Source organism: Triticum aestivum, chromosome 4B, assembly GCF_018294505.1.
Source record: "Triticum aestivum cultivar Chinese Spring chromosome 4B, IWGSC CS RefSeq v2.1, whole genome shotgun sequence".
Classification (NCBI taxonomy): Eukaryota; Viridiplantae; Streptophyta; class Magnoliopsida; order Poales; family Poaceae; genus Triticum; species Triticum aestivum.
This window is the reverse complement of record NC_057804.1, coordinates 426512646-426530694: the sequence shown is the minus strand read 5'-3', so window position 1 is coordinate 426530694 and position 18049 is coordinate 426512646. Positions and strand designations below refer to the sequence as shown.

At 44.6% G+C, this 18049-nt stretch overlaps 3 protein-coding genes across 3 annotated transcripts; 1 reads left to right on the top strand and 2 right to left on the bottom strand.

The window, feature by feature from the left end:
• Window positions 1–6: 6 nt before the first annotated feature.
• LOC123092510 (serine/threonine-protein kinase PBL27) lies at window positions 7–4048 on the bottom strand. The gene is made up of 5 exons (XM_044514305.1): window positions 3801–4048; window positions 1835–2025; window positions 1355–1541; window positions 816–1207; window positions 7–374 (listed from the first exon to the last, which is right to left on the bottom strand). The coding sequence occupies exons 1-5, from the start codon at window positions 3925–3927 to the stop codon at window positions 162–164; spliced, it is 1110 nt and encodes a 369-aa protein (XP_044370240.1). The 5' UTR covers window positions 3928–4048; the 3' UTR covers window positions 7–161.
• A 241-nt stretch (window positions 4049–4289) lies between these two features.
• LOC123092511 (elongator complex protein 6) lies at window positions 4290–6702 on the top strand. Its single transcript, XM_044514307.1, has 5 exons — window positions 4290–4573; window positions 5387–5453; window positions 5534–5742; window positions 5827–5973; window positions 6147–6702. The coding sequence occupies exons 1-5, from the start codon at window positions 4370–4372 to the stop codon at window positions 6270–6272; spliced, it is 753 nt and encodes a 250-aa protein (XP_044370242.1). The 5' UTR covers window positions 4290–4369; the 3' UTR covers window positions 6273–6702.
• LOC123092509 (two-component response regulator-like PRR73) lies at window positions 6699–12492 on the bottom strand. The gene is made up of 9 exons (XM_044514304.1): window positions 12258–12492; window positions 11321–11748; window positions 10187–10348; window positions 9933–10066; window positions 9606–9788; window positions 9039–9219; window positions 8547–8955; window positions 7685–8465; window positions 6699–7197 (listed from the first exon to the last, which is right to left on the bottom strand). The coding sequence occupies exons 2-9, from the start codon at window positions 11634–11636 to the stop codon at window positions 7087–7089; spliced, it is 2277 nt and encodes a 758-aa protein (XP_044370239.1). The 5' UTR covers window positions 11637–11748; window positions 12258–12492; the 3' UTR covers window positions 6699–7086.
• Between the last annotated feature and the right edge of the window lie 5557 nt (window positions 12493–18049).

Sequence of the window (18049 nt, the reverse complement as noted above, 5' to 3'; positions counted from 1 at the left end):
GCCATACCGGAATGGGGAGTAGAGCTTTCTTATAACAGTATCATCATCATCATAACAAAGCCAGAAACACTACATTGCTTTGCACTGGTGTCCCCATGACTATGATATACTACTAGTTCCTCCTATATATCTTTCCCGGGTTGGTGAACTTGAGCTGCTGACTACTGGTGGGCTGGTCGCCGCGTTCTTCTGGACTTTGAGATGTGAGCGAGAGCGGCAACTACGTCTGTAATCTGAGGTCTCTGGCTGGCTGTTGTATTCAGGCACATTCGAGCAACGGAAAGGACCTGGTATAATGATGTCATGCTGTACTGATTACCAAGCGTTGGATCCGCCAACATTGCAAAATCCCTCCTATTGATCAAAGGGGTGGCCTGAAATTATACACCAACAAAAGTCACAACAATTAATCTTCATCGCAGAAAGAGAAACTCGTTTTACTTTTTAGACAAGGGTACTTAAGATGTACATTGAAGGAGCAAACAAAAACTATATATGTTTCTGTCTAGTGTAGGCCAAACCTATTATGGCTTCCATATGAGGAATTATGGAGAAATGCCAAGAAGAATCTTATCTCAGCAGTGGCAAGACCAAATGTAACAAAAGAAGATAATAAATCTATGCTAATCAAATGATTAAAAACTACTGATAAACTTATGATGCTTCTACCAGTTTTAAGAAGCAAATAGAAATCAGAACTCACCAAAGATATACCAGGTAACACAATATTGTCCTTGGTACAGACATTATAGCATTGGGGAGAAGCAAGGAGTAGTTCTACAAAAGAAAAAGAAAAAGCTGGAAGTGATGCTTACCCATTCAGCAAGGCTACGCTCAGCTCTGATTCGACTCTGATCTAAAGCTTTTCTTCCTGTGATAACCTCCAGTATGACAACACCAAAGCTGTAAACATCTGACTTGGTAGTCAACTGACCGCTCTCAAGATACTCCGGCGCACAATACCCAGGTGTACCCATCACTCTAGTTGAAACATGAGTATCGTCACCAGTCGGACCTAGCTTTGCCAAGCCAAAGTCGGCTAGCTTTGCATGATATTCCTCGCCAAGCAAAATATTGGCGCATTTCACGTCACGGTTTATGACAGGAGGGTTGCAGATAACATGCAAATGCTTCAGGCCCTGAGCTGCCCCAGCAAGTATCTTCATCCTTGTATTCCAATCAAGAGGTTTCTTATCAGGGGGGAGATCTAGGAAGATAAAAAACAAAATTAAATTTTGGTTAAACAAGCTGATCTAATTATTCTTGCAACAATATATATAAAGAGAAAGACACACACACACACACACACACACACACACACACACACACACACATATATGGTAGTTTAACATACCAAAAATATGAGTTTCCAATGAACCCAGAGGCATGTATTCATAGACTAGAAGCCTCTGGTCATCATCAGCACAGAAGCCAACAAGCTTGACGAGATTCGGGTGATGCATCCTGTTCAACACCATAACTTCTGTGCAGAACTCTTTGTTCCCTTGCAATCCATTGGGGTTGAGAATCTTTATAGCAACCTGTTGCAGCACATACAAGCGGATCATATACTACACCATATCCTCACAAGCCTCACTTTTCATAATAAAACAACCTCAGTAAACCATAGCATAGATCATCGACCACATTAAAAAATACGAAGCAAAATGCTACTGCGATCCATTCTTGAACTCACCACATCAGTTTAACTTCTCATCACACTGTCGTTCATGTGACCAACACTTTAGCTAGAAAATATCTTCCGAGTTTAATATATCATCGAACATGACTGCAATTCCAATTACTAAACTGCCAATAGAACGCATTAACTCACCTCGTTGCCGTCTAGAACACCTTTATAAACCTTTCCGAACCCACCCTCTCCCAGAAAGTGATCTCGTGGGAAGCCCAATGTCGCCGCATTCAGCTCCTTGTAGGTGAATGATAGGCGATCGGCATGCGGACCAGGGCTTGAGATGAACTTAGTGCGCACGGCCCCCTGACTGGTCTCTAATCTTGACATCTCTGCAGAAACAAAATAGATGCACCACCAGTGTAGTTGTCAGCTATCACATGAAAAAGCCTAAACACTTCCATTACCGAGAACAAAACCCGTTTATGTGGGAAGTTATGAATCAGCAAAAAGGAACCGAACAAATTCCAAGTACTATGCAACAACAAGGTTTATTGTAAATAGAAAAGTCAAAATGACAGAAATAACACAATTCTTTACTCAACAATATCCATGTCGAAGCAACCATGTAATCTTTTGATTTGTTTTTGAGTAAAGTATAGATGCATGGGGTTACCCAGTAATTGGACATAGTAATTTTATGGGTAGACTCCCAATTTTTTTGAAAAAACAGCAAGTGGAAATAGTAATAAATCAAGACAGACATGTACACCTAGTAATACACGAGGAACACATAGATGTATACAGTTGTACCTCATTAATAAGCACAATAAACAGGGGCAGCTATAAACGACATGTAACCTGTTTCATTTTACATATCGTACCACACATATTCAAAATTTTATTTTGGTGTCTCACTTAAGTTTTCATCTACATCACCGAATTCCGGGCTTTGCCAACGCACTAATCCAACCATAGCAAGAACAAGGGACACAAATTTGTGCGGGGACATGCATACATCACACATATCATCGCGAGACACAGTGGGATTTGTGGTCCTCCTCATAATAACATTAATTTACTTCCTAAAAGAAAAATTGCCACAATCAAATAACATTTACTCACTAGCTAGTAAAATAATGTGCAATTTCAAGGCCCAGAACAGCACTTTCTGTTCTAGGAGGTTAGTGGGACGTTTGCTCTGTTTTGGTCGGCGTCACCGCCACCTCCACGATGGTTGTGTAGGTTTTGGGCCACTTTGGCGATCTTAAACCAAATATAGAAGACCTCAAGACTGTGCTCTGACGTGTGTTTTTTATAGAAAGGAAGAAAGAAGAAGCCCTAGGACCACAAGTTCATGGCGAAATTAATTACTCAATCGGTTGAAAATATACTGTATGCCGCGAGTATATTTTGTCCTGCACACAGACCAATGGGATACTAAATGACTAGTAGAATGCACCTAATTATTATCCTGATTTATTATAGAATTAACTATATTCGATGTACCACTACATATTTTTCTACCGGAATAAGAAAAACGTCATGGTACATTAGCGAACAAGACTATTATCGCCCTGCAAACTTGAAAGTTGAAACAGAGAGAGTAGCCGATTGGTAAGAAAGTGAATTGAAGTATCCAAAGGTGCAAGAATTTCTTGATGGTATATCTGCACGCATCCAAAGAAGAGCACATGCAAAGATCAAAGAAAGGAGCGCATGAATCTTGTGCGGTTTCAGGGCCGAGAAGAGAAGCACACTTTGTTGGCGCAGTCAGTTACTTAATCGTGAAGAAATGAACCTACACGAAATCCTAATTCCCAAGAATGCCCAAAAATTGCGAGAAAGCATTGCGGCGTCGCAAATTGAGGGAACGAACACGGGCACGGCCGCCCATGCCATGGCACTATTCCGTAGACATTTCACGAACCAAACATCAAGTGAAGAAGCCACGGGATCAACCCTCGCTCATAGACCACCGACGTCAGTAACCAACCGAGAACCCGATCAGCCGCACGATACCAAGAGACTACGTCGAGCGGCGGGGCCAAACTAGCAAGCCGCCGCGGCGGCAAAGAACCGGCGTCAGGGGAGAAGAAGAAGAAGGAGAAGAATTCCCGCACCGCAAAGGAAGAGGAGGAAGAAGGAAGAAGCCGCGCGCACGTACCAGCTGAGGGCGAGGGCGTGGGCGATGGCGAGGCGGCCGGCGCGATCTGGGACGGCTTCTCCGCGGGCTCCTTCCTCATGTCCCCCGCCGCGGCGCCCTTCTTCTGCGACGAGGTGCAGCACCCCATGGCGTCCCGAGGCCAGAGGCACGGAATGCAGTGGTGAGGGAGGGAGGGAGGGAGGGATGGAAGGGAAGTGAAGTGCGCAGGGTTTGGGAGCCGGAGGTTGGAACGGACGACAAGCGCAGGAAGAATGTGGGGGAGAAACGGACGAGACGAGACGAGACGACTCAGTCCTCCCTTTTGTCCACGACTCCGAGGAAGGAGGGAACTGCTCAACTGTCAGGTGCCGTCTGCTGCCTCCGCCACGGCCCGCCCGCCCCGCGTGACCGTTTTTGCTTCCGTGGACACGCACGCGCACTCTCCGCTACGGTCGATGCGCCTTCGGTCCTACGTTGCGTACTTTCTCCAAGTACGCCTTCCTTTGGACTTCGCTTTTTCTTTGGTCTCTGTGAATTCGCTCAGGCGCCTCCTTCTCCTTCCTTGGCCGCCGCCGCAGCTTGAGGCGGAGATGGAGGAGTACGGCGCGGGGGACCTCCTGAGCGAGGCCATGTGCGCCGGCGGGCGGGTGGTGGTGGTGGAGGACTGCGTGGAGGCGCCCGCCGCCTTCGTCCTCCACCTCCTCCTCAAGCGCGCGCTCGCGGCAGCCGGTGGCGCGGCGCTCCTCGCCCTCGCGCACCCCTTCTCACACTACGACCGCGTCCTCCGAAAGATGGTAAGCGTCCCGTGCTTGCTACCAGCCTTGCCATAACCTAACCACGGTCTCTGTCACACACACACACACACACACACACACACACACACACACTTGTTACTTAGTGAGTACTGCAGAGTTGTATGTCCTTACTTGAGAAATTATGTAATCGTGTTCATGCTTGCTTCGAGTAATCATCTGTAAATAAATGGGTGGCATTCCATCAGAAAATTTGACAAGGTGATCTGGGTATAGAATCTACTCCTAGTGTCAAAAAACGTCCTACGTTATGGGACGGAGGGAGTAGTATACATAAGTATAAGTTTGCTCTTTTTTTCTTCTTTCTTTTTGCGAAAGATACATAACTTTGCTCTAATCTGAATATGGGACTGAATCCCATACTAAACAATCGCACTTCGAAAGTTTAAATAGGTTCGACTGGGGGGAGTTCACAGTTACGACTGATGATGTTTCACTGCTGGAAGTCGCTGTCGTAAATCTAACTCCGTTGCCGAGCATCATCCATCATAACAGTGAACCATTGGGTTTATGCATAATGCTTCATGTCAGAACTGTATACTTGTGTTGCCAGGAAGCCACTATTGAATGAACTGGCAGCAATAGCTCAATGTCTGTGCCACTTCAGTATTTCAACAACTAGCTCATCCAGAACCACAAGGTCTAGCAAGTTTGCACAAGTTAAATCTAACTTTGTTTACTGCACTGGAAGCTGGACTGACCATTCAGAGAGCGTATATTTTTCGATTTCTACCAGTATTGTGGCCTACTTTAAATGTTGGACGGCTGATGATTTCTTCTCCTGAAATTTTCCAGGGCTGTAACTTGTCCATGCATAGGAAGAGTGAGAGGCTTCATTTCTTTGACTTGCAGGCGTTCCCAGGCAAGACCTTTGAGTACCTTGTTTCTCCAAATGCTGCATCATTGTTAACAAGTCACTGATTTGCATGCTTCTTTACTCAGGTGGAACACGGGGAGGTGCCATTGCTGATAGCTTAGCTCAGCTGTATAGTGGCGTTCAGAGAGTGGTGGAGACATACAGGAGTGGAGAAAATGCAGGTCGGTTCACGGTTATGATAGATGATGTTTCACTCTTGGAAGTTGCTGCCAGTGGTTCTGCAGATGATGTCTTGGACTTCTTGCATTATTGCGTGACACTTACGTCTGAGATGGTAAAACTGAATCTGCCAATCACTGCCAGTACTCTTTCTTCACAGCATATTCACAATTTTTACACCTTGTTTGTGTCTTGGCAGAATTGCTCGCTCGTGGTTCTTATTCATGAGGATATTTATTCAAGTGAGGATGGTGTGGGACTTCTCGCACATCTGCGCTATATTGCGGATCTTGTGATTAAAGCAGCACCTCTGAGCACTGGTTTAGCCGCTGATGTTCATGGACAGGTCAGGTTCTTGATCACCACTCTGCATACTTTAGGTTCTTGGTTTGATTTTTTGAGCCACTATAGATAGCTGTGAATTTGCTCCGGCGAACGTTGGTCTTATTGTGAATGATGGCACTTGGCACCGTCCATTTTATTTTACAGTTGACAAGCGTTTCATTCTTTTCTCAACAGCTGTCAGTAATAAACAAAGGAATGCTCATCGAGCAAAGGCCGGCAAAAGGGCGGAAAGTTTGGAACTTCCATTTTAAGGTGAAGGAAAACGGCGCAGACTTCTTCTACCCAGGGAGCAGACACTAGAACTTTGGGCACCGTAAAGCTGCAGAGCAGATATCACTCAAGTGATGCCATTTGATGCGTCGCTCGTTATGTTGGAAGTTGCCCTGTTTTAAGGAGCATCATGGAAAGGAAACCAGTTTTGCCCGGTTCAGGATTTGCATGGTTCCATCTTTTTTTTGCCATTTTCTAGGCAGCTTGTGTTGCCTTTATTCATTGGAAATGGGGATGTACTCTACATTGTAAACCTTTGATCTGGATTAGAGCAGACACTAGGGAGAACTGCAATGCGAAAACATAAGTACTCCCTCTGTAAAGTAAATAAGACCTTTTAGATCACTAAAGTAAGTAGTGATCTAAAAGGTCTTATATTACTCCCTCTGTAAAGAAATATATGATCTTTTAGATCATTATTACAGAGTGAGTAGAAGTGAAGTGCAACCTTTTGACTTTAGAACACAACCTTGTCAGTTATATCAGCTTGGTCAAGGTTGAATGATTTAACAAGCATTATGTATATACTCCTAGATAGATAGGAGTGACAACTTGGCTACTGGCTTGCTCCTTCTTAAGACTCTTCTTGAGTAAGACTAAGCATATCTATCTCTCCAAGAGAACTGAAGATCGCAAACCATAACGAGGGGTAACATGCATGGTACTGTACTTACTACGACGGATGGCCACATAGATTAGATATTACAAATGTTCATCTTGAGTCGGCCGGCCAGGGACAATAATCATACGGGTGGGTCTTTATTTGTTGAGCACTCTAATGTGAGTCAATAACCTATGTATATGTAGTAACAGACGCTACAGTGGACCAGAAGGGAGGGTCGCGTCATCTGTCTTCTGCTTGGCCTGCCTCATCTTCTTGTCCAGACTGTCGGACGAATTGCCCACGGACACGTGGCCGCTGCTCGGCTAGTCTCTTCCTGCTCTGGTACCGCACCTGAAAATAGCCAAGCGGACGAGGCCGTCAATACAGACCATCAGAAACGTCAAATGCTTCAGCAGATAAAATCGCACTCCCCAAGGCACTATCAATGACATTTCCTACGGCTATGCTGCTATGCTATTCCGTTTAGTGGCCTGCCATTACATTTTTGGAAGCAACATAAAAGCTCGTGTTTCTCTCTCTCTCTTTCTCCTTTTGTTTTGTTTTGAGGAAATTAAGTGTTTCTCTCTTTCAGAAGTAAGAAGTTACTCCCTCCGTCCCATAATATAAGAACGTTTTTGACACTAGTGAAGTGTCAAAAACGTTCTTATATTATGGGACAGAGGGAGTAATATTCATCATCATCATGACATAAACAATGGTTTGCGTCCAACTACTTGGAAAACATTCCTGGTCATTCATACTATACTAAATCAAACTGAAACGGGCCTAATTTTGGAAGTCCCTGCTTTAGAAAGCATGTAGCTGAAAATAGATTTACCTTTTTCCCGAAGTTCCTCTCTTTCCGCTTCTGCCTGAATTTGTTCACTGCAGCTTCTCGTTGGCTGAGCTGATTCTGACATACCATGTCATTGCCACTACCGCTCGGCCCGCTCCCACTACCGGTGCCACCGCCAGCCTCTGTTTTGTCCATGGCACCACTGTCCATGTTTGGCCTTGCAATATTGGGAGCGGAGCTACTTGCGTTTTGCGTATTGCTTCCATTATTGCTGCCTGAGATGCTCCCGTTCACACCATAGTTAGCAGCATGACCTTCCAGGGGTAAATCAGACGCATTGGATGAACCACACCGAGCGTTTGATGCACGGTCAATTAATGTCTGTTGCTGTGCAATAACATGGCGGTAATAGTGTGCATGATGGTGATGCTGCACAGAGCTTTGCTGTGCCTCGCTTGAGTGGCCCACTTTCACTGCATTGACAATTTCTTCAGAAGCTTTGTCCTTGCGTGCCGCGTCAGCTGGTGACACTTGGTGCTGCACCGGATGGAATGCTGAAGTCTGCTGGTTCGATTTAACAAGTGATGGTGACATAACTCTCTCCCTGTCTGTACAAGGCTTTGCAATGGCATTCTTGGTACTGGAGCCCATGTCATTGTTGTTGCTACTGCCATTTGAGCCCTGCTTTATTTGAGCAGCATCTGAATTTGACTCCATCTTGCAGGTGGAGTTCGTTTTCACAGCCTCTGAGCTGTTATCTTGAGGTGAACAGCTTCCCCGAAATGTTGCCCCACCTTGATCGGAAGCCATAGGAGTATGGTACCTTGCAAAATAAAGGACAGTTAGTACGCGACTTATTGCTGTGTTCATAACTTAGTAATTATAGTGATATTATGCTTTGCACCTGGTGAATGCTGAGAGATTTGATCTTTTCAGAATACTTCGTTCATCATGGATTTCAGTTCCACATCTAGCTGTTTCCGATATCTTCAGACCCAACTCTTGGGATGGCATGTTGATGGGAGAATCGTTTTTCATTTCAGTCCCGTGTGCCATCTTGGAGGAGCAATCAGGTGCATCAGTGATTCTAGCAGCCTGTTTCGATTCTGTGTTTCTGGCTATTGAACTAATCAAATCGGCAGTTTGACTAGTTGGTTCGTCGATGACTATTTTGTTTACGGACTTGTTTTGGGATATGAGATTCTCATGCTGTTTTTCTGTTGGATTAACAGACATCTGATTTGGAGAAGATTGATGCCCAAGACTTGAATTTCTAGGAGCGCCTATTTCTAAGTATTTCCCCATGGAGTCATCTGCATAAGAAGTGGCAGTTGGTTGACATAGACAGTAAAAGGTGTATTTACTTTGTATGAAGGATACCGTTAGCATACGATACCATTATTTTCTTTTTGATTATTGATGTTCCTTTTATTTGCAGTCGGCAACCACCTATTGCTGCCTATCTCTGATCTGGGGTGAATTACTTGCGCACAGGTACTATCAGGTGAATCTGCTAGATGATCAGAAGACACAAGTTGTGGACTATCAATCTCCACAGCACGCTTCGTCCATGAACTCTGCATTTTAAAATAGAACGGTGGCATGAGAATAGAATAGATTTTCAAAAGAGATTTTTTTTAAACAGTGGCACAAACGTTATCATTTTGTTACTCAGTTCTAAGGGTGGACTCAGGGTGAGACGTTAAAACAAAAGGTCTAAAATGCCCACGGTGAACCGGTCTAGGATCTGATCTGGGGTGAATTACTAGGAAGTGCAAAGTATGTGCACTAAAAAATTGTACTTAACACATAGCTTTTCAACCAGCAGAGGTATTTATCCTATTAATTTTGGAAGCGTCAAACAATTGTTCCGAGTAGTATTCAACTAATACCCTTTATATTACATCTATCGCAATCTTCTAATGAGTAAAGGGTACCTTCCAATTTTAAGTAACCAGCATACCTGAGTGCCACTGCCATTATCACTGCCATCCCTAGCATTGGGCCCAACACTAAAGTCGTCGTCAGCATCATCATCGTCATCGTCATCATCATCATGACTGCCGCCACTGTTGTTCTCATATTCATCACCAGCCTTTGGTTTGGAACATTTTTGTGTATGGATGCCACTTTCACTTCCACTGGACTAGATTCCGAGAAAGGCAAATTCCAGAGTGATAATCAGAGAAGATACCCAGATAAATAGGTAGGTCAAAGAAACTATGCCCTCATGACTTTTGGGCTTGGTTTTCCGACATGAAATAAGCTAGACCAACAACAAGCAACTTACACTGTGGCATCGCCTCCATATGTGCTGCCAAAGGGTCTTAAGTTCATTCTTCCGTATCGGCTTCACTAAGAAGTCAACTGCTCCCTTTGATAGACACTTAAAGACTGTACTCATCGAGTCATTCTTAGACATCACTGCACGGAAACAACATAAGCTTTAGAAGCTAAGAATATTTAAACTAAAAAATTAGCAAGGACCCAAAATAAGTGTATTAATCTGTTGGAGCAATATGGTTGAGCAGGAAAGCTACTTACTGATCACAGGAATGCCCTTGCAAATACTGTGACTCGTGATCTTACTGAGTAGACCGATGCCAGATAGACAAGGCATGGCGACCTCAGTTAATACAAGGTCAATACGGTTTTGCACATCTTCAAGATAATGCCATGCATGCAATCCATTCTCAGCAGCGATAACTACAAAGGAAAGATATGCATTTTGCAATCAATGGACTGACGTAATTGAAACAGTTTCAAAGAAAAGCAATATTGATTTAGCTTTCACCTTTGAATATAGAAGGAAAGGCATAATCCTAATAGGAAACAACATAATGTACTGAACGAATTAACAAACACATCAAACGTACTCCCTCCGATTCTTTTTACTTTGCTTATAACTTTTTCTCAGTTTTCTCGTATTAGTCTGTGCGTTGCCGATTCCTAGCGGTGGTTTCCTTTTGTGCCCCGCCCCATCCGCTTCTGCCCTAATTAATTGCGTCAGTTTCCAAGAAAAGAGGCAGCAGCAAAACAGCATGCATTGGCTCATGCGGGCTGGGCGTGCTGCGGAGCCAAGTGCAGCGAAAAAGGAGGAGGACCAGCCAACCATTGCATGCATATCTACCCCTGATACTCATGCGGAGCATTGTTGCGCAGGGGCAAATTAGTCTAGAAAAATCAAACCAGTGCCCTCCTTGGTATGCGGGTCAAGAGTTATGCGCAGAGTCAATAGAATCGGAGGGAGTACAATTTACATTAGGAAGATCCATGACACTTGAATAAAGTTTGTATTTACCCAATATGGGTGTGGCTAGGTCTCACTCGACTAAGACTTAACCAAGCAATGCGCAATGCTCTTTTTCACAACAAGCAATATCAGTTTCCCCTTTTCCACAATAAGCAATTCCAGTATCCCCTTGTATTTTTATTTTTTGGAAAAGGAGGATAACCTCCAGCCTCAGTATCCCCCTGTATAAATGTTGTGATAGATGTATGGTCGCACTATCAGTTCAAAATGAACTCGAAGTGAAGTGAAATCTAAAACTGAAAGAGAGAGAGAACAAAATACAATAACATGAACACTCTGGCCTCTAACAGACCTACAAACTAGAAAAGATCAAAATCAAAATTAATAATTTACTTGAAAGTAGAGTTTAAATTTGCAGGGCATACCTTCATAGCCACACTTACGGAGCAGAGCACGGACAACATGTCGGGTACAGTCATCGTTCTCCACCAGCAAGACCCTTAGTGTCTCCACCGGCAGGAACTTCTCCCAGCGGATGACCCGGCCTTGCTGCTGCTTGTGCTCGTCCAAGCCTGGCGGCGCACTGTGCGTGCTGGGCCAGTCCTCTTCCTTGCTGCCGCCCCTCCATTCCTTGTCCTCGTTTGCCTTGAGGGCATGGCCATTCTCTACGGCGCCGTTTCCAGTTCCCCTAATATCACTGGTGGAAGGTCCGTCCGCGCCAGCTTGACCGGCGCTCACCATCAGCTGGATCTGGCTGGATCCGTGGCGTTTGCGACTAGAGACGGTTCACAGACGACGGAGCATGCCCTACGCTGGGTTCAGATATGGGCATGCTGCATCCAACGACTGGAATCTGCAACAAGCACACATGGATCAAGGTCGAATCTATCACGAGCATGGGAAATGCTTCGAATTATGGGCAGTTCGTCGGCAATTGACACGCACACCGTACGAAATTGGCAAGGATCGGCGCGCGATGCTAATGTTTGGAGAAGGGATTTATCGTACAAAATTGGTACTAGTTACTAGAGCAAAGATGAGCGTAATTCAGAGACTCTAGGAGCTTAAAAGACTGAAGAAATAGTCTCGGTGATGAGATGAAATTAGACTGCATCAGCAGTACTCGAGCTTCCAACAGAATCAGACAGGTAAACCAAAGGTTAAGCTCCCACCGCGATTCACCCCGGCCAGGCATCACTGACAGAGGACCTCACGCCGGTCCACCCGTGCCGGATTCCGGCGGGGGCGGCCGAGATCCACCGGATTTCAACCTCCTGGCCCCCGCCCCGAAATCAGCTAAAGCAAACACACAAAAAAGACGGGCGCTCGCGTTGCCAGAGGGAAGGGCGAGAGGGCGCGCACCGTGGCGGGTCGAGGCGCGGGCGGTGGCGGCATGGGCGTGGGCGCGCGAGCTTTGACCCGCGCGAGGAAGTAGCCGTGGATGTTTCCACAGCGCGGCGGGGTGTTACGAAGACCAGGCGAGACCGCGAGAGGTAAAACTGAGCCTGGGCTCTGGGGGGAGGACGAGAGGACAGGAGAGAAGAGAAGAGAAGAGGTGGTGCTGATTGCTGAAGGAAGGGGGACAGCGGGAGCAGGAGGAAATAGATAACGGGGTGACCATGACGTGGAGCAAGTGGAGGCGGGGAGGGCCGGAGGGAGCGGGTGGGCCCAGCGACCCGCCGGGATCCGACGAAATCTAAAGCCGCGCGCTCCATCGGCCTGTCAGATCCGCCCGGGGAGCCCCGACACGTGGAGCGCGGCGTGGGGCTCCGCCGCGGCCGGGGCGGGGCCGGGCGAGGCGACGCACTTCGGTAGGTGCGGGGTTGGCGGCTACTGTAGTTGACAGTGGGCCCGGGATGCGCGCCGCAGGAAAGATCGTCACGGCGTAGCTTCATCATGTCTTCACGGCGTTTAGGCATGGCTGGGTGTTTCTTTTTTGGGGTAACGAAAGGGCCGGTGAGTGATCTGTGGACTAGAGTAGTACAGTTTTACCTTTTCTGGCATCGGTTTTTCTGGTTCAACAGGAACACTTCGTCTCATCCACACGTTTTGAGACCTCATGCAATCGCCTCTTTTTTTCTATGAGAAAACAAGTTTGCCTTGTTTCTAAAATAAGCTACTAATTCTAAATCAATCTGAACCGCACACTTGTAAGCTGGCTTTTCTATTACTCCTCCGTTTCAAAATAAGTATCGTGATTTTAGTTTTAATTTTGAAGTAAAACCAGGAGACTTGTTTTTGAAAAGGAGGCTTAGTTGGGGTGGATGTGCTCTCTTTTTGGCACAAGGAGGCTTAGTTTATGGTTCTTCAGCTGTGCTGTGCTAAGTTTCATCTATAGTAAACTATTAGGGCCTCTTTGATTCGCTGGATTGCAAAAACATAGGAATAGAAAAAATGTAGGATTGAAATGACATGCCCATTGGATTCCTATAAGATTTGAGTTTGTTTGATTGTATCACAGGAAAAATAAAGGATTTCTTTCAAGAGGTTGGAGTGGATGCTACAATTCCTATAAAATGTAGTTCAAATGAATCTATAGGAAAAAATCCTATGGGATTCAATCCTGCGAATCAAACGATCAACGCAGGAAAAATTCCGAAGGATTCTTATCCTTCAAAAATCCTATGAAAATCCTTTGAATTAAAGAGGCCCTTAATCTGTAAGTAGCGAACTAGGAGTAGAAATTTTAGCATTCTAGCTGGCCAACTATTTGTTTCTTTAGCTACAACAAGAACTAAAATACAATGAGCATTAAAATAGTTTTAATACCAAATATAGCAACTATAATAAAGAAAATAACAGACAAATTGACAAATTTTGATATTATGCACCACTATAGCAAACAAGGCTTCTATCATTTATGGTTGGCGCATGTGTTTTTCACAGATTTTTCGACCTTTCATTTTCGTTACTACCACTCAGTGAGGTAGCAATAATTAATTATTATTTTAGATTATCTTAGTTCTATCTATGAACTTGAAGATGGCGATGACAAACATAGGATAGCCATGAATTGAGCCTTAGGAGCATGTTGAGAAATTGATTTGATTACTAAGTAAGCCACTCCATGCTTGGGCACGTGTAACGCCCCGACCACAATCATCGATTTCCATTTGTTATGACTGACTATCCCCTGGAATATAGCTTGGTCAAAATGCTTAATCTGCCCACTTTGTGTTTACTCACATGAACCCGAGAACCATTTTCTTGGAGGTTCTTTGGAGATGAACTTCCGAAAAAGAAAGTCCTAATATGAGTAGTCTATCAATTTTATTAACCATGATGTAACGTACACCCAACTCAAAGAAACCAACATCTCCGTCGGCCTAACAAGAACGCTCACTCTGGGGAGAACGTCTAGTTGATCGTTGGTTGAGAACAATAGTTGTCACTCGCGTTAGGCTCTCCTGCAATGCCGGACACTCCGGCCCCAGCGCCCACCTGCTCACGACGACCGCCACTCCGACACCGTCGCCCACCCCATGGCCACCCCGCTGCCCCCCCCCCCAACCGTAGGCCGTAGCGGCGAGCTGCGATGGATGGAGTCAAGTCCCTCCTCCGTCGGATCTGATGCCCCGTCCTACCGCGACGCGCTCTGCTCGACGCCCTCTCGCCAGGCCCCTCCCCACCTTCGCCCCCCTCCTCGCCGCTAGCTATGCGCCACATCCCTCGCTCCGAGGTCCATTTCGTGGAGCACGGGCACGAGGCCGAGCAGGATGGAGGCTGGAGAGTCGCCACGGGTGGCAAAAGGCCGCGTTCACCGCGTAATCCCCGGTTAAGTCTGATGGGTAGAGTGTCGTCCGAGATAAGTAGACCGACTCCCGCTTACATCTACTACTGTTACTCCACCAATCGACCGCTATCCAACATGCATCTATGGTATTAAGTTCATGAAAAACGAAGTAACGCCTTAAGCAAGATGACATGATGTAGACAAAGTAAACCCAATCAACATGAATAAACCCCATCGTTCTACCCTTAATGGCAACAATACAAATACGTGCCTTGTCCCCTTCTGTCACTCGAATATAGAGCACCGCAAGATTGAACCCATCACAAAGCACCTCTCCCACTGAAGATAAATCAATCTAGTTGGCCAAACCAAACGGATAGATTGGAGAAAAATACAAAGCTATAACAATCATTGATACGTCTCCAAGGTATATATAAGTTTTGATTGTTCCATGCTACTCCCTCCGTCCCAAAATTCTTGTCTTAGATTTGTCTAGATACGGATGTATCTAATACTAAAACATGACTTGGTTCATCCGTATTTAGACAAATCCAAGACAAGAATTTTGGGACGGAGGGAGTATTATATTATCTGTTTTGGATGTTTAGTGGGATTTAATATGCTCTTTTATATTATTTTTGGGACTAAACTATTAAACGGAGGCCCAGTGCCAGTTTCTGTTTTTTTGCCTATTTTAGAGTTTTGCAGAAAAAGAATACCAAACGGAATGAAAGCTTCGCGATGATCTTTCTTGGACCGAAAGCAAACCAGAAGACTTGGAGTTGAAGTCAGAGATGCCACGAGGCGTCCACGAGGCAGGAGGGCGCGCCCAGGGGGGTAGGCGCGCCCCCACCCTTGTGGGCCCCTCGTAGCTCCACCAACGTACTTCTTTCGCCTATATATACTCTTATACCATAAAAACATCAGAGAGAGCCACGAAACCACTTTTCCACCGCCGCAACCTTCTGTACCCGTGAGATCCCATCTTGAGGCCTTTTCCGGCGATCTGTCGGAGGGGCAATCGATCACGGAGGGCTTCTACATCAACACCATTGCCTCTCCGATGAAGCGTGAGTAGTTTACCACAGACCTTCGGGTCCATAGTTATTAGCTAGATGTCATCTTCTCTCTCTTTGATTCTCAATACAAATTTCTCCTCAATGTTCTTGGAGATCTATTCGATGTAATATTCTTTTGCGGTGTGTTTGCTGAGATCCGATGAATTGTGGATTTATGAACAAGATTATCTATGAATATTATTTGGTTCTTATCTGAATTCTTATATGCATGATTTGATATCTTTGCAAGTCTCTTCGAATTATCGGTTTAGTTTGGCCTACTAGATTGATCTTTCTTGCCATGGGAGAAGTGCTTAGCTTTGGGTTCAATCTTGTGGTGTCCTTTCCCAGTGACAGTAGGGGTAGCAAGGCACGTATGGTATTGTTGCCATCGAGGATAAAAACATGGGGTTTATATCATATGGCTTGAGTTTATCCCTCTACATCATGTCATCTTGCTTAATGCGTTACTCTGTTCTTATGAACTTAATACTCTAGATGCATGCTGGATAGCGGTCGATGTGTGGAGTAATAGTAGTAGATGCAGAATCGTTTCGGTCTACTTGACACGGACGTGATGCCTATGTTCATGATCATTGCCTTAGATGTCTTCATAATTATGCGCTTTTCTATCAATTGCTAGGCATTAATTTGTTCACCCACCGTAATACATGCTATCTTGAGAGAAGCCACTAGTGAAACCTATGGCCCCGCGGTCTCTTTTCCATTATATTGCATCTCTTTTTCCATTATATTGCATCTCTTTCCCATATTGTTGAATCTCATTTACTATTTTGCAATTTTTACTTTCCAATCTATACAACAAAAATACCAAAAATATTTACTTTACTATCTCTATTAGATCTCACTTTTGCGAGTGACCGTGAAGGGATTGACAACCCCTTTATCGCATTGGTTGCAAGGTTCTTGATTGTTTGTGTAGGTATTCGGTGACTTGCGCGTCGTCTCCTACTGGATTGATACCTTGGTTCTCAAAACTGAGGGAAATACTTATGCTACTTTGCTGTATCACCCTTTCCTCTTCAAGGGAAAACCAACAAAAGCTCAAGAGGTAGCAAGAAGGATTTCTGGCGCCGTTGCCAGGGAGATCTACACCAAGTCAAGCCATACCAAGTACCCATCATAAACTCTTCTCCCTTGCATTATATTATTTGCCATTCGCCTCTCGTTTTCCTCTCCCCCACTTCTAAAATGATTTTTGAAAACCTTTGCCTTTTCTTTGCCTTCTTCGTATGTCTTTTTGTTTGTGTTTCTGTGCGCCTTCTATTTGCTTGCATCTTTGCTTGCTAAAAATCTATTGATATGGATCCACTTAAAGTGTTCTACTTGGATCATCGTTGATCCTTATGCGCTCGTGATGAAACCCCAACTAGCCTAGTTGATGGGAAATCTTTAGATGAGCATGCTCATTTTGTGCGTCATCGTGTGTCTCAAAAAGGGATACTCTTATGGGATCAAATAAAGCGATTGCTGTGTTATGCTTGGAATCTTTATGAAATTTATGATTTTACTTGTTGCTCTAAGAACCCTAAAAAACACCTTCCCTACCTATGTGAATTTAATAATAATGAAATCTTACCTTCTTGAAAGCCCTCCGTGATTGATTCCCCCTTTGACAGAGTACCGAAAAAGGCCTCCAGATGGGATTGCGGAAGAACGTAAACTTGTGGCGGCGAAAAAAGGGTTTGAGGTGGCTCTCCATTGGTTTCCCAATATTTGAGAATTTATAGAGGTGGAATTAGGTTAGACGGAGCCTCATAGGGACCACAAGGTAACAACCCCCCCAGGATACGCCCTGTTGCCTTATCATCTCCTCGATTGCCGTCTGGTCTCCTCCCAAAGCTTGCAGGGTCTCTCTTGTCCCGAAAAAGATCGTCAGAAAGATTCATAGTGTTAGGACTCTGTTTGGTACTGATTTTCTGGAAACCAAAAACAAGCAGAAAATAACAACTGGCACTAGGCACTGGGTTAATAGGTTAGTCCCAACAAATGATATAAATAGCATATAAATTCATATAAATTCTCCAAGATTGATAATATAATAGCATGAAACAATAATAAAATTATAGATACGTTGGAGACGTATCAGCATCCCCAAGCTTAATTCCTGCTCGTCCTAGAGTAGGTAAATGGTAAAAACAGAATTTTTGATGTGAAATGCTACTTAACATGTGTATCATGTAATCTCTTTTACGGTATGAATATTTAGATCTGAATGATTCAAAGTAATAGTCTATAATTTGATATGAAGACATCAATACTCAGGCATACGAACAAACAATCATGCCTTTCAAAATAAAAATGCTAAAGAATGTCATCCCTACAAAATCATATAATCTTGT

What these genes read in the sequence shown, in the direction of transcription:
- LOC123092510 (XM_044514305.1), bottom strand. Translation starts at nt 3,927, where the DNA reads ATGGGGTGCTGCACCTCGTCGCAGAAGAAGGGCGCCGCGGCGGGGGAC. An exon ending in ATTGGAAACTCATATTTTTG is followed by an intron (nt 1,208 to 1,354) that starts GTATGTTAAACT and finishes TTATCTTCCTAG; the next exon opens with ATCTCCCCCCTGATAAGAAA. An exon ending in AGCGTAGCCTTGCTGAATGG is followed by an intron (nt 375 to 815) that starts GTAAGCATCACT and finishes GTATAATTTCAG; the next exon opens with GCCACCCCTTTGATCAATAG.
- LOC123092511 (XM_044514307.1), top strand. Translation starts at nt 4,370, where the DNA reads ATGGAGGAGTACGGCGCGGGGGACCTCCTGAGCGAGGCCATGTGCGCC. An exon ending in TGACTTGCAGGCGTTCCCAG is followed by an intron (nt 5,454 to 5,533) that starts GCAAGACCTTTG and finishes TTCTTTACTCAG; the next exon opens with GTGGAACACGGGGAGGTGCC. An exon ending in TGACACTTACGTCTGAGATG is followed by an intron (nt 5,743 to 5,826) that starts GTAAAACTGAAT and finishes GTGTCTTGGCAG; the next exon opens with AATTGCTCGCTCGTGGTTCT.
- LOC123092509 (XM_044514304.1), bottom strand. Translation starts at nt 11,636, where the DNA reads ATGGTGAGCGCCGGTCAAGCTGGCGCGGACGGACCTTCCACCAGTGAT. An exon ending in AATCTCTCAGCATTCACCAG is followed by an intron (nt 8,466 to 8,546) that starts GTGCAAAGCATA and finishes TTATTTTGCAAG; the next exon opens with GTACCATACTCCTATGGCTT. An exon ending in AGAGGAACTTCGGGAAAAAG is followed by an intron (nt 7,198 to 7,684) that starts GTAAATCTATTT and finishes GGCTATTTTCAG; the next exon opens with GTGCGGTACCAGAGCAGGAA.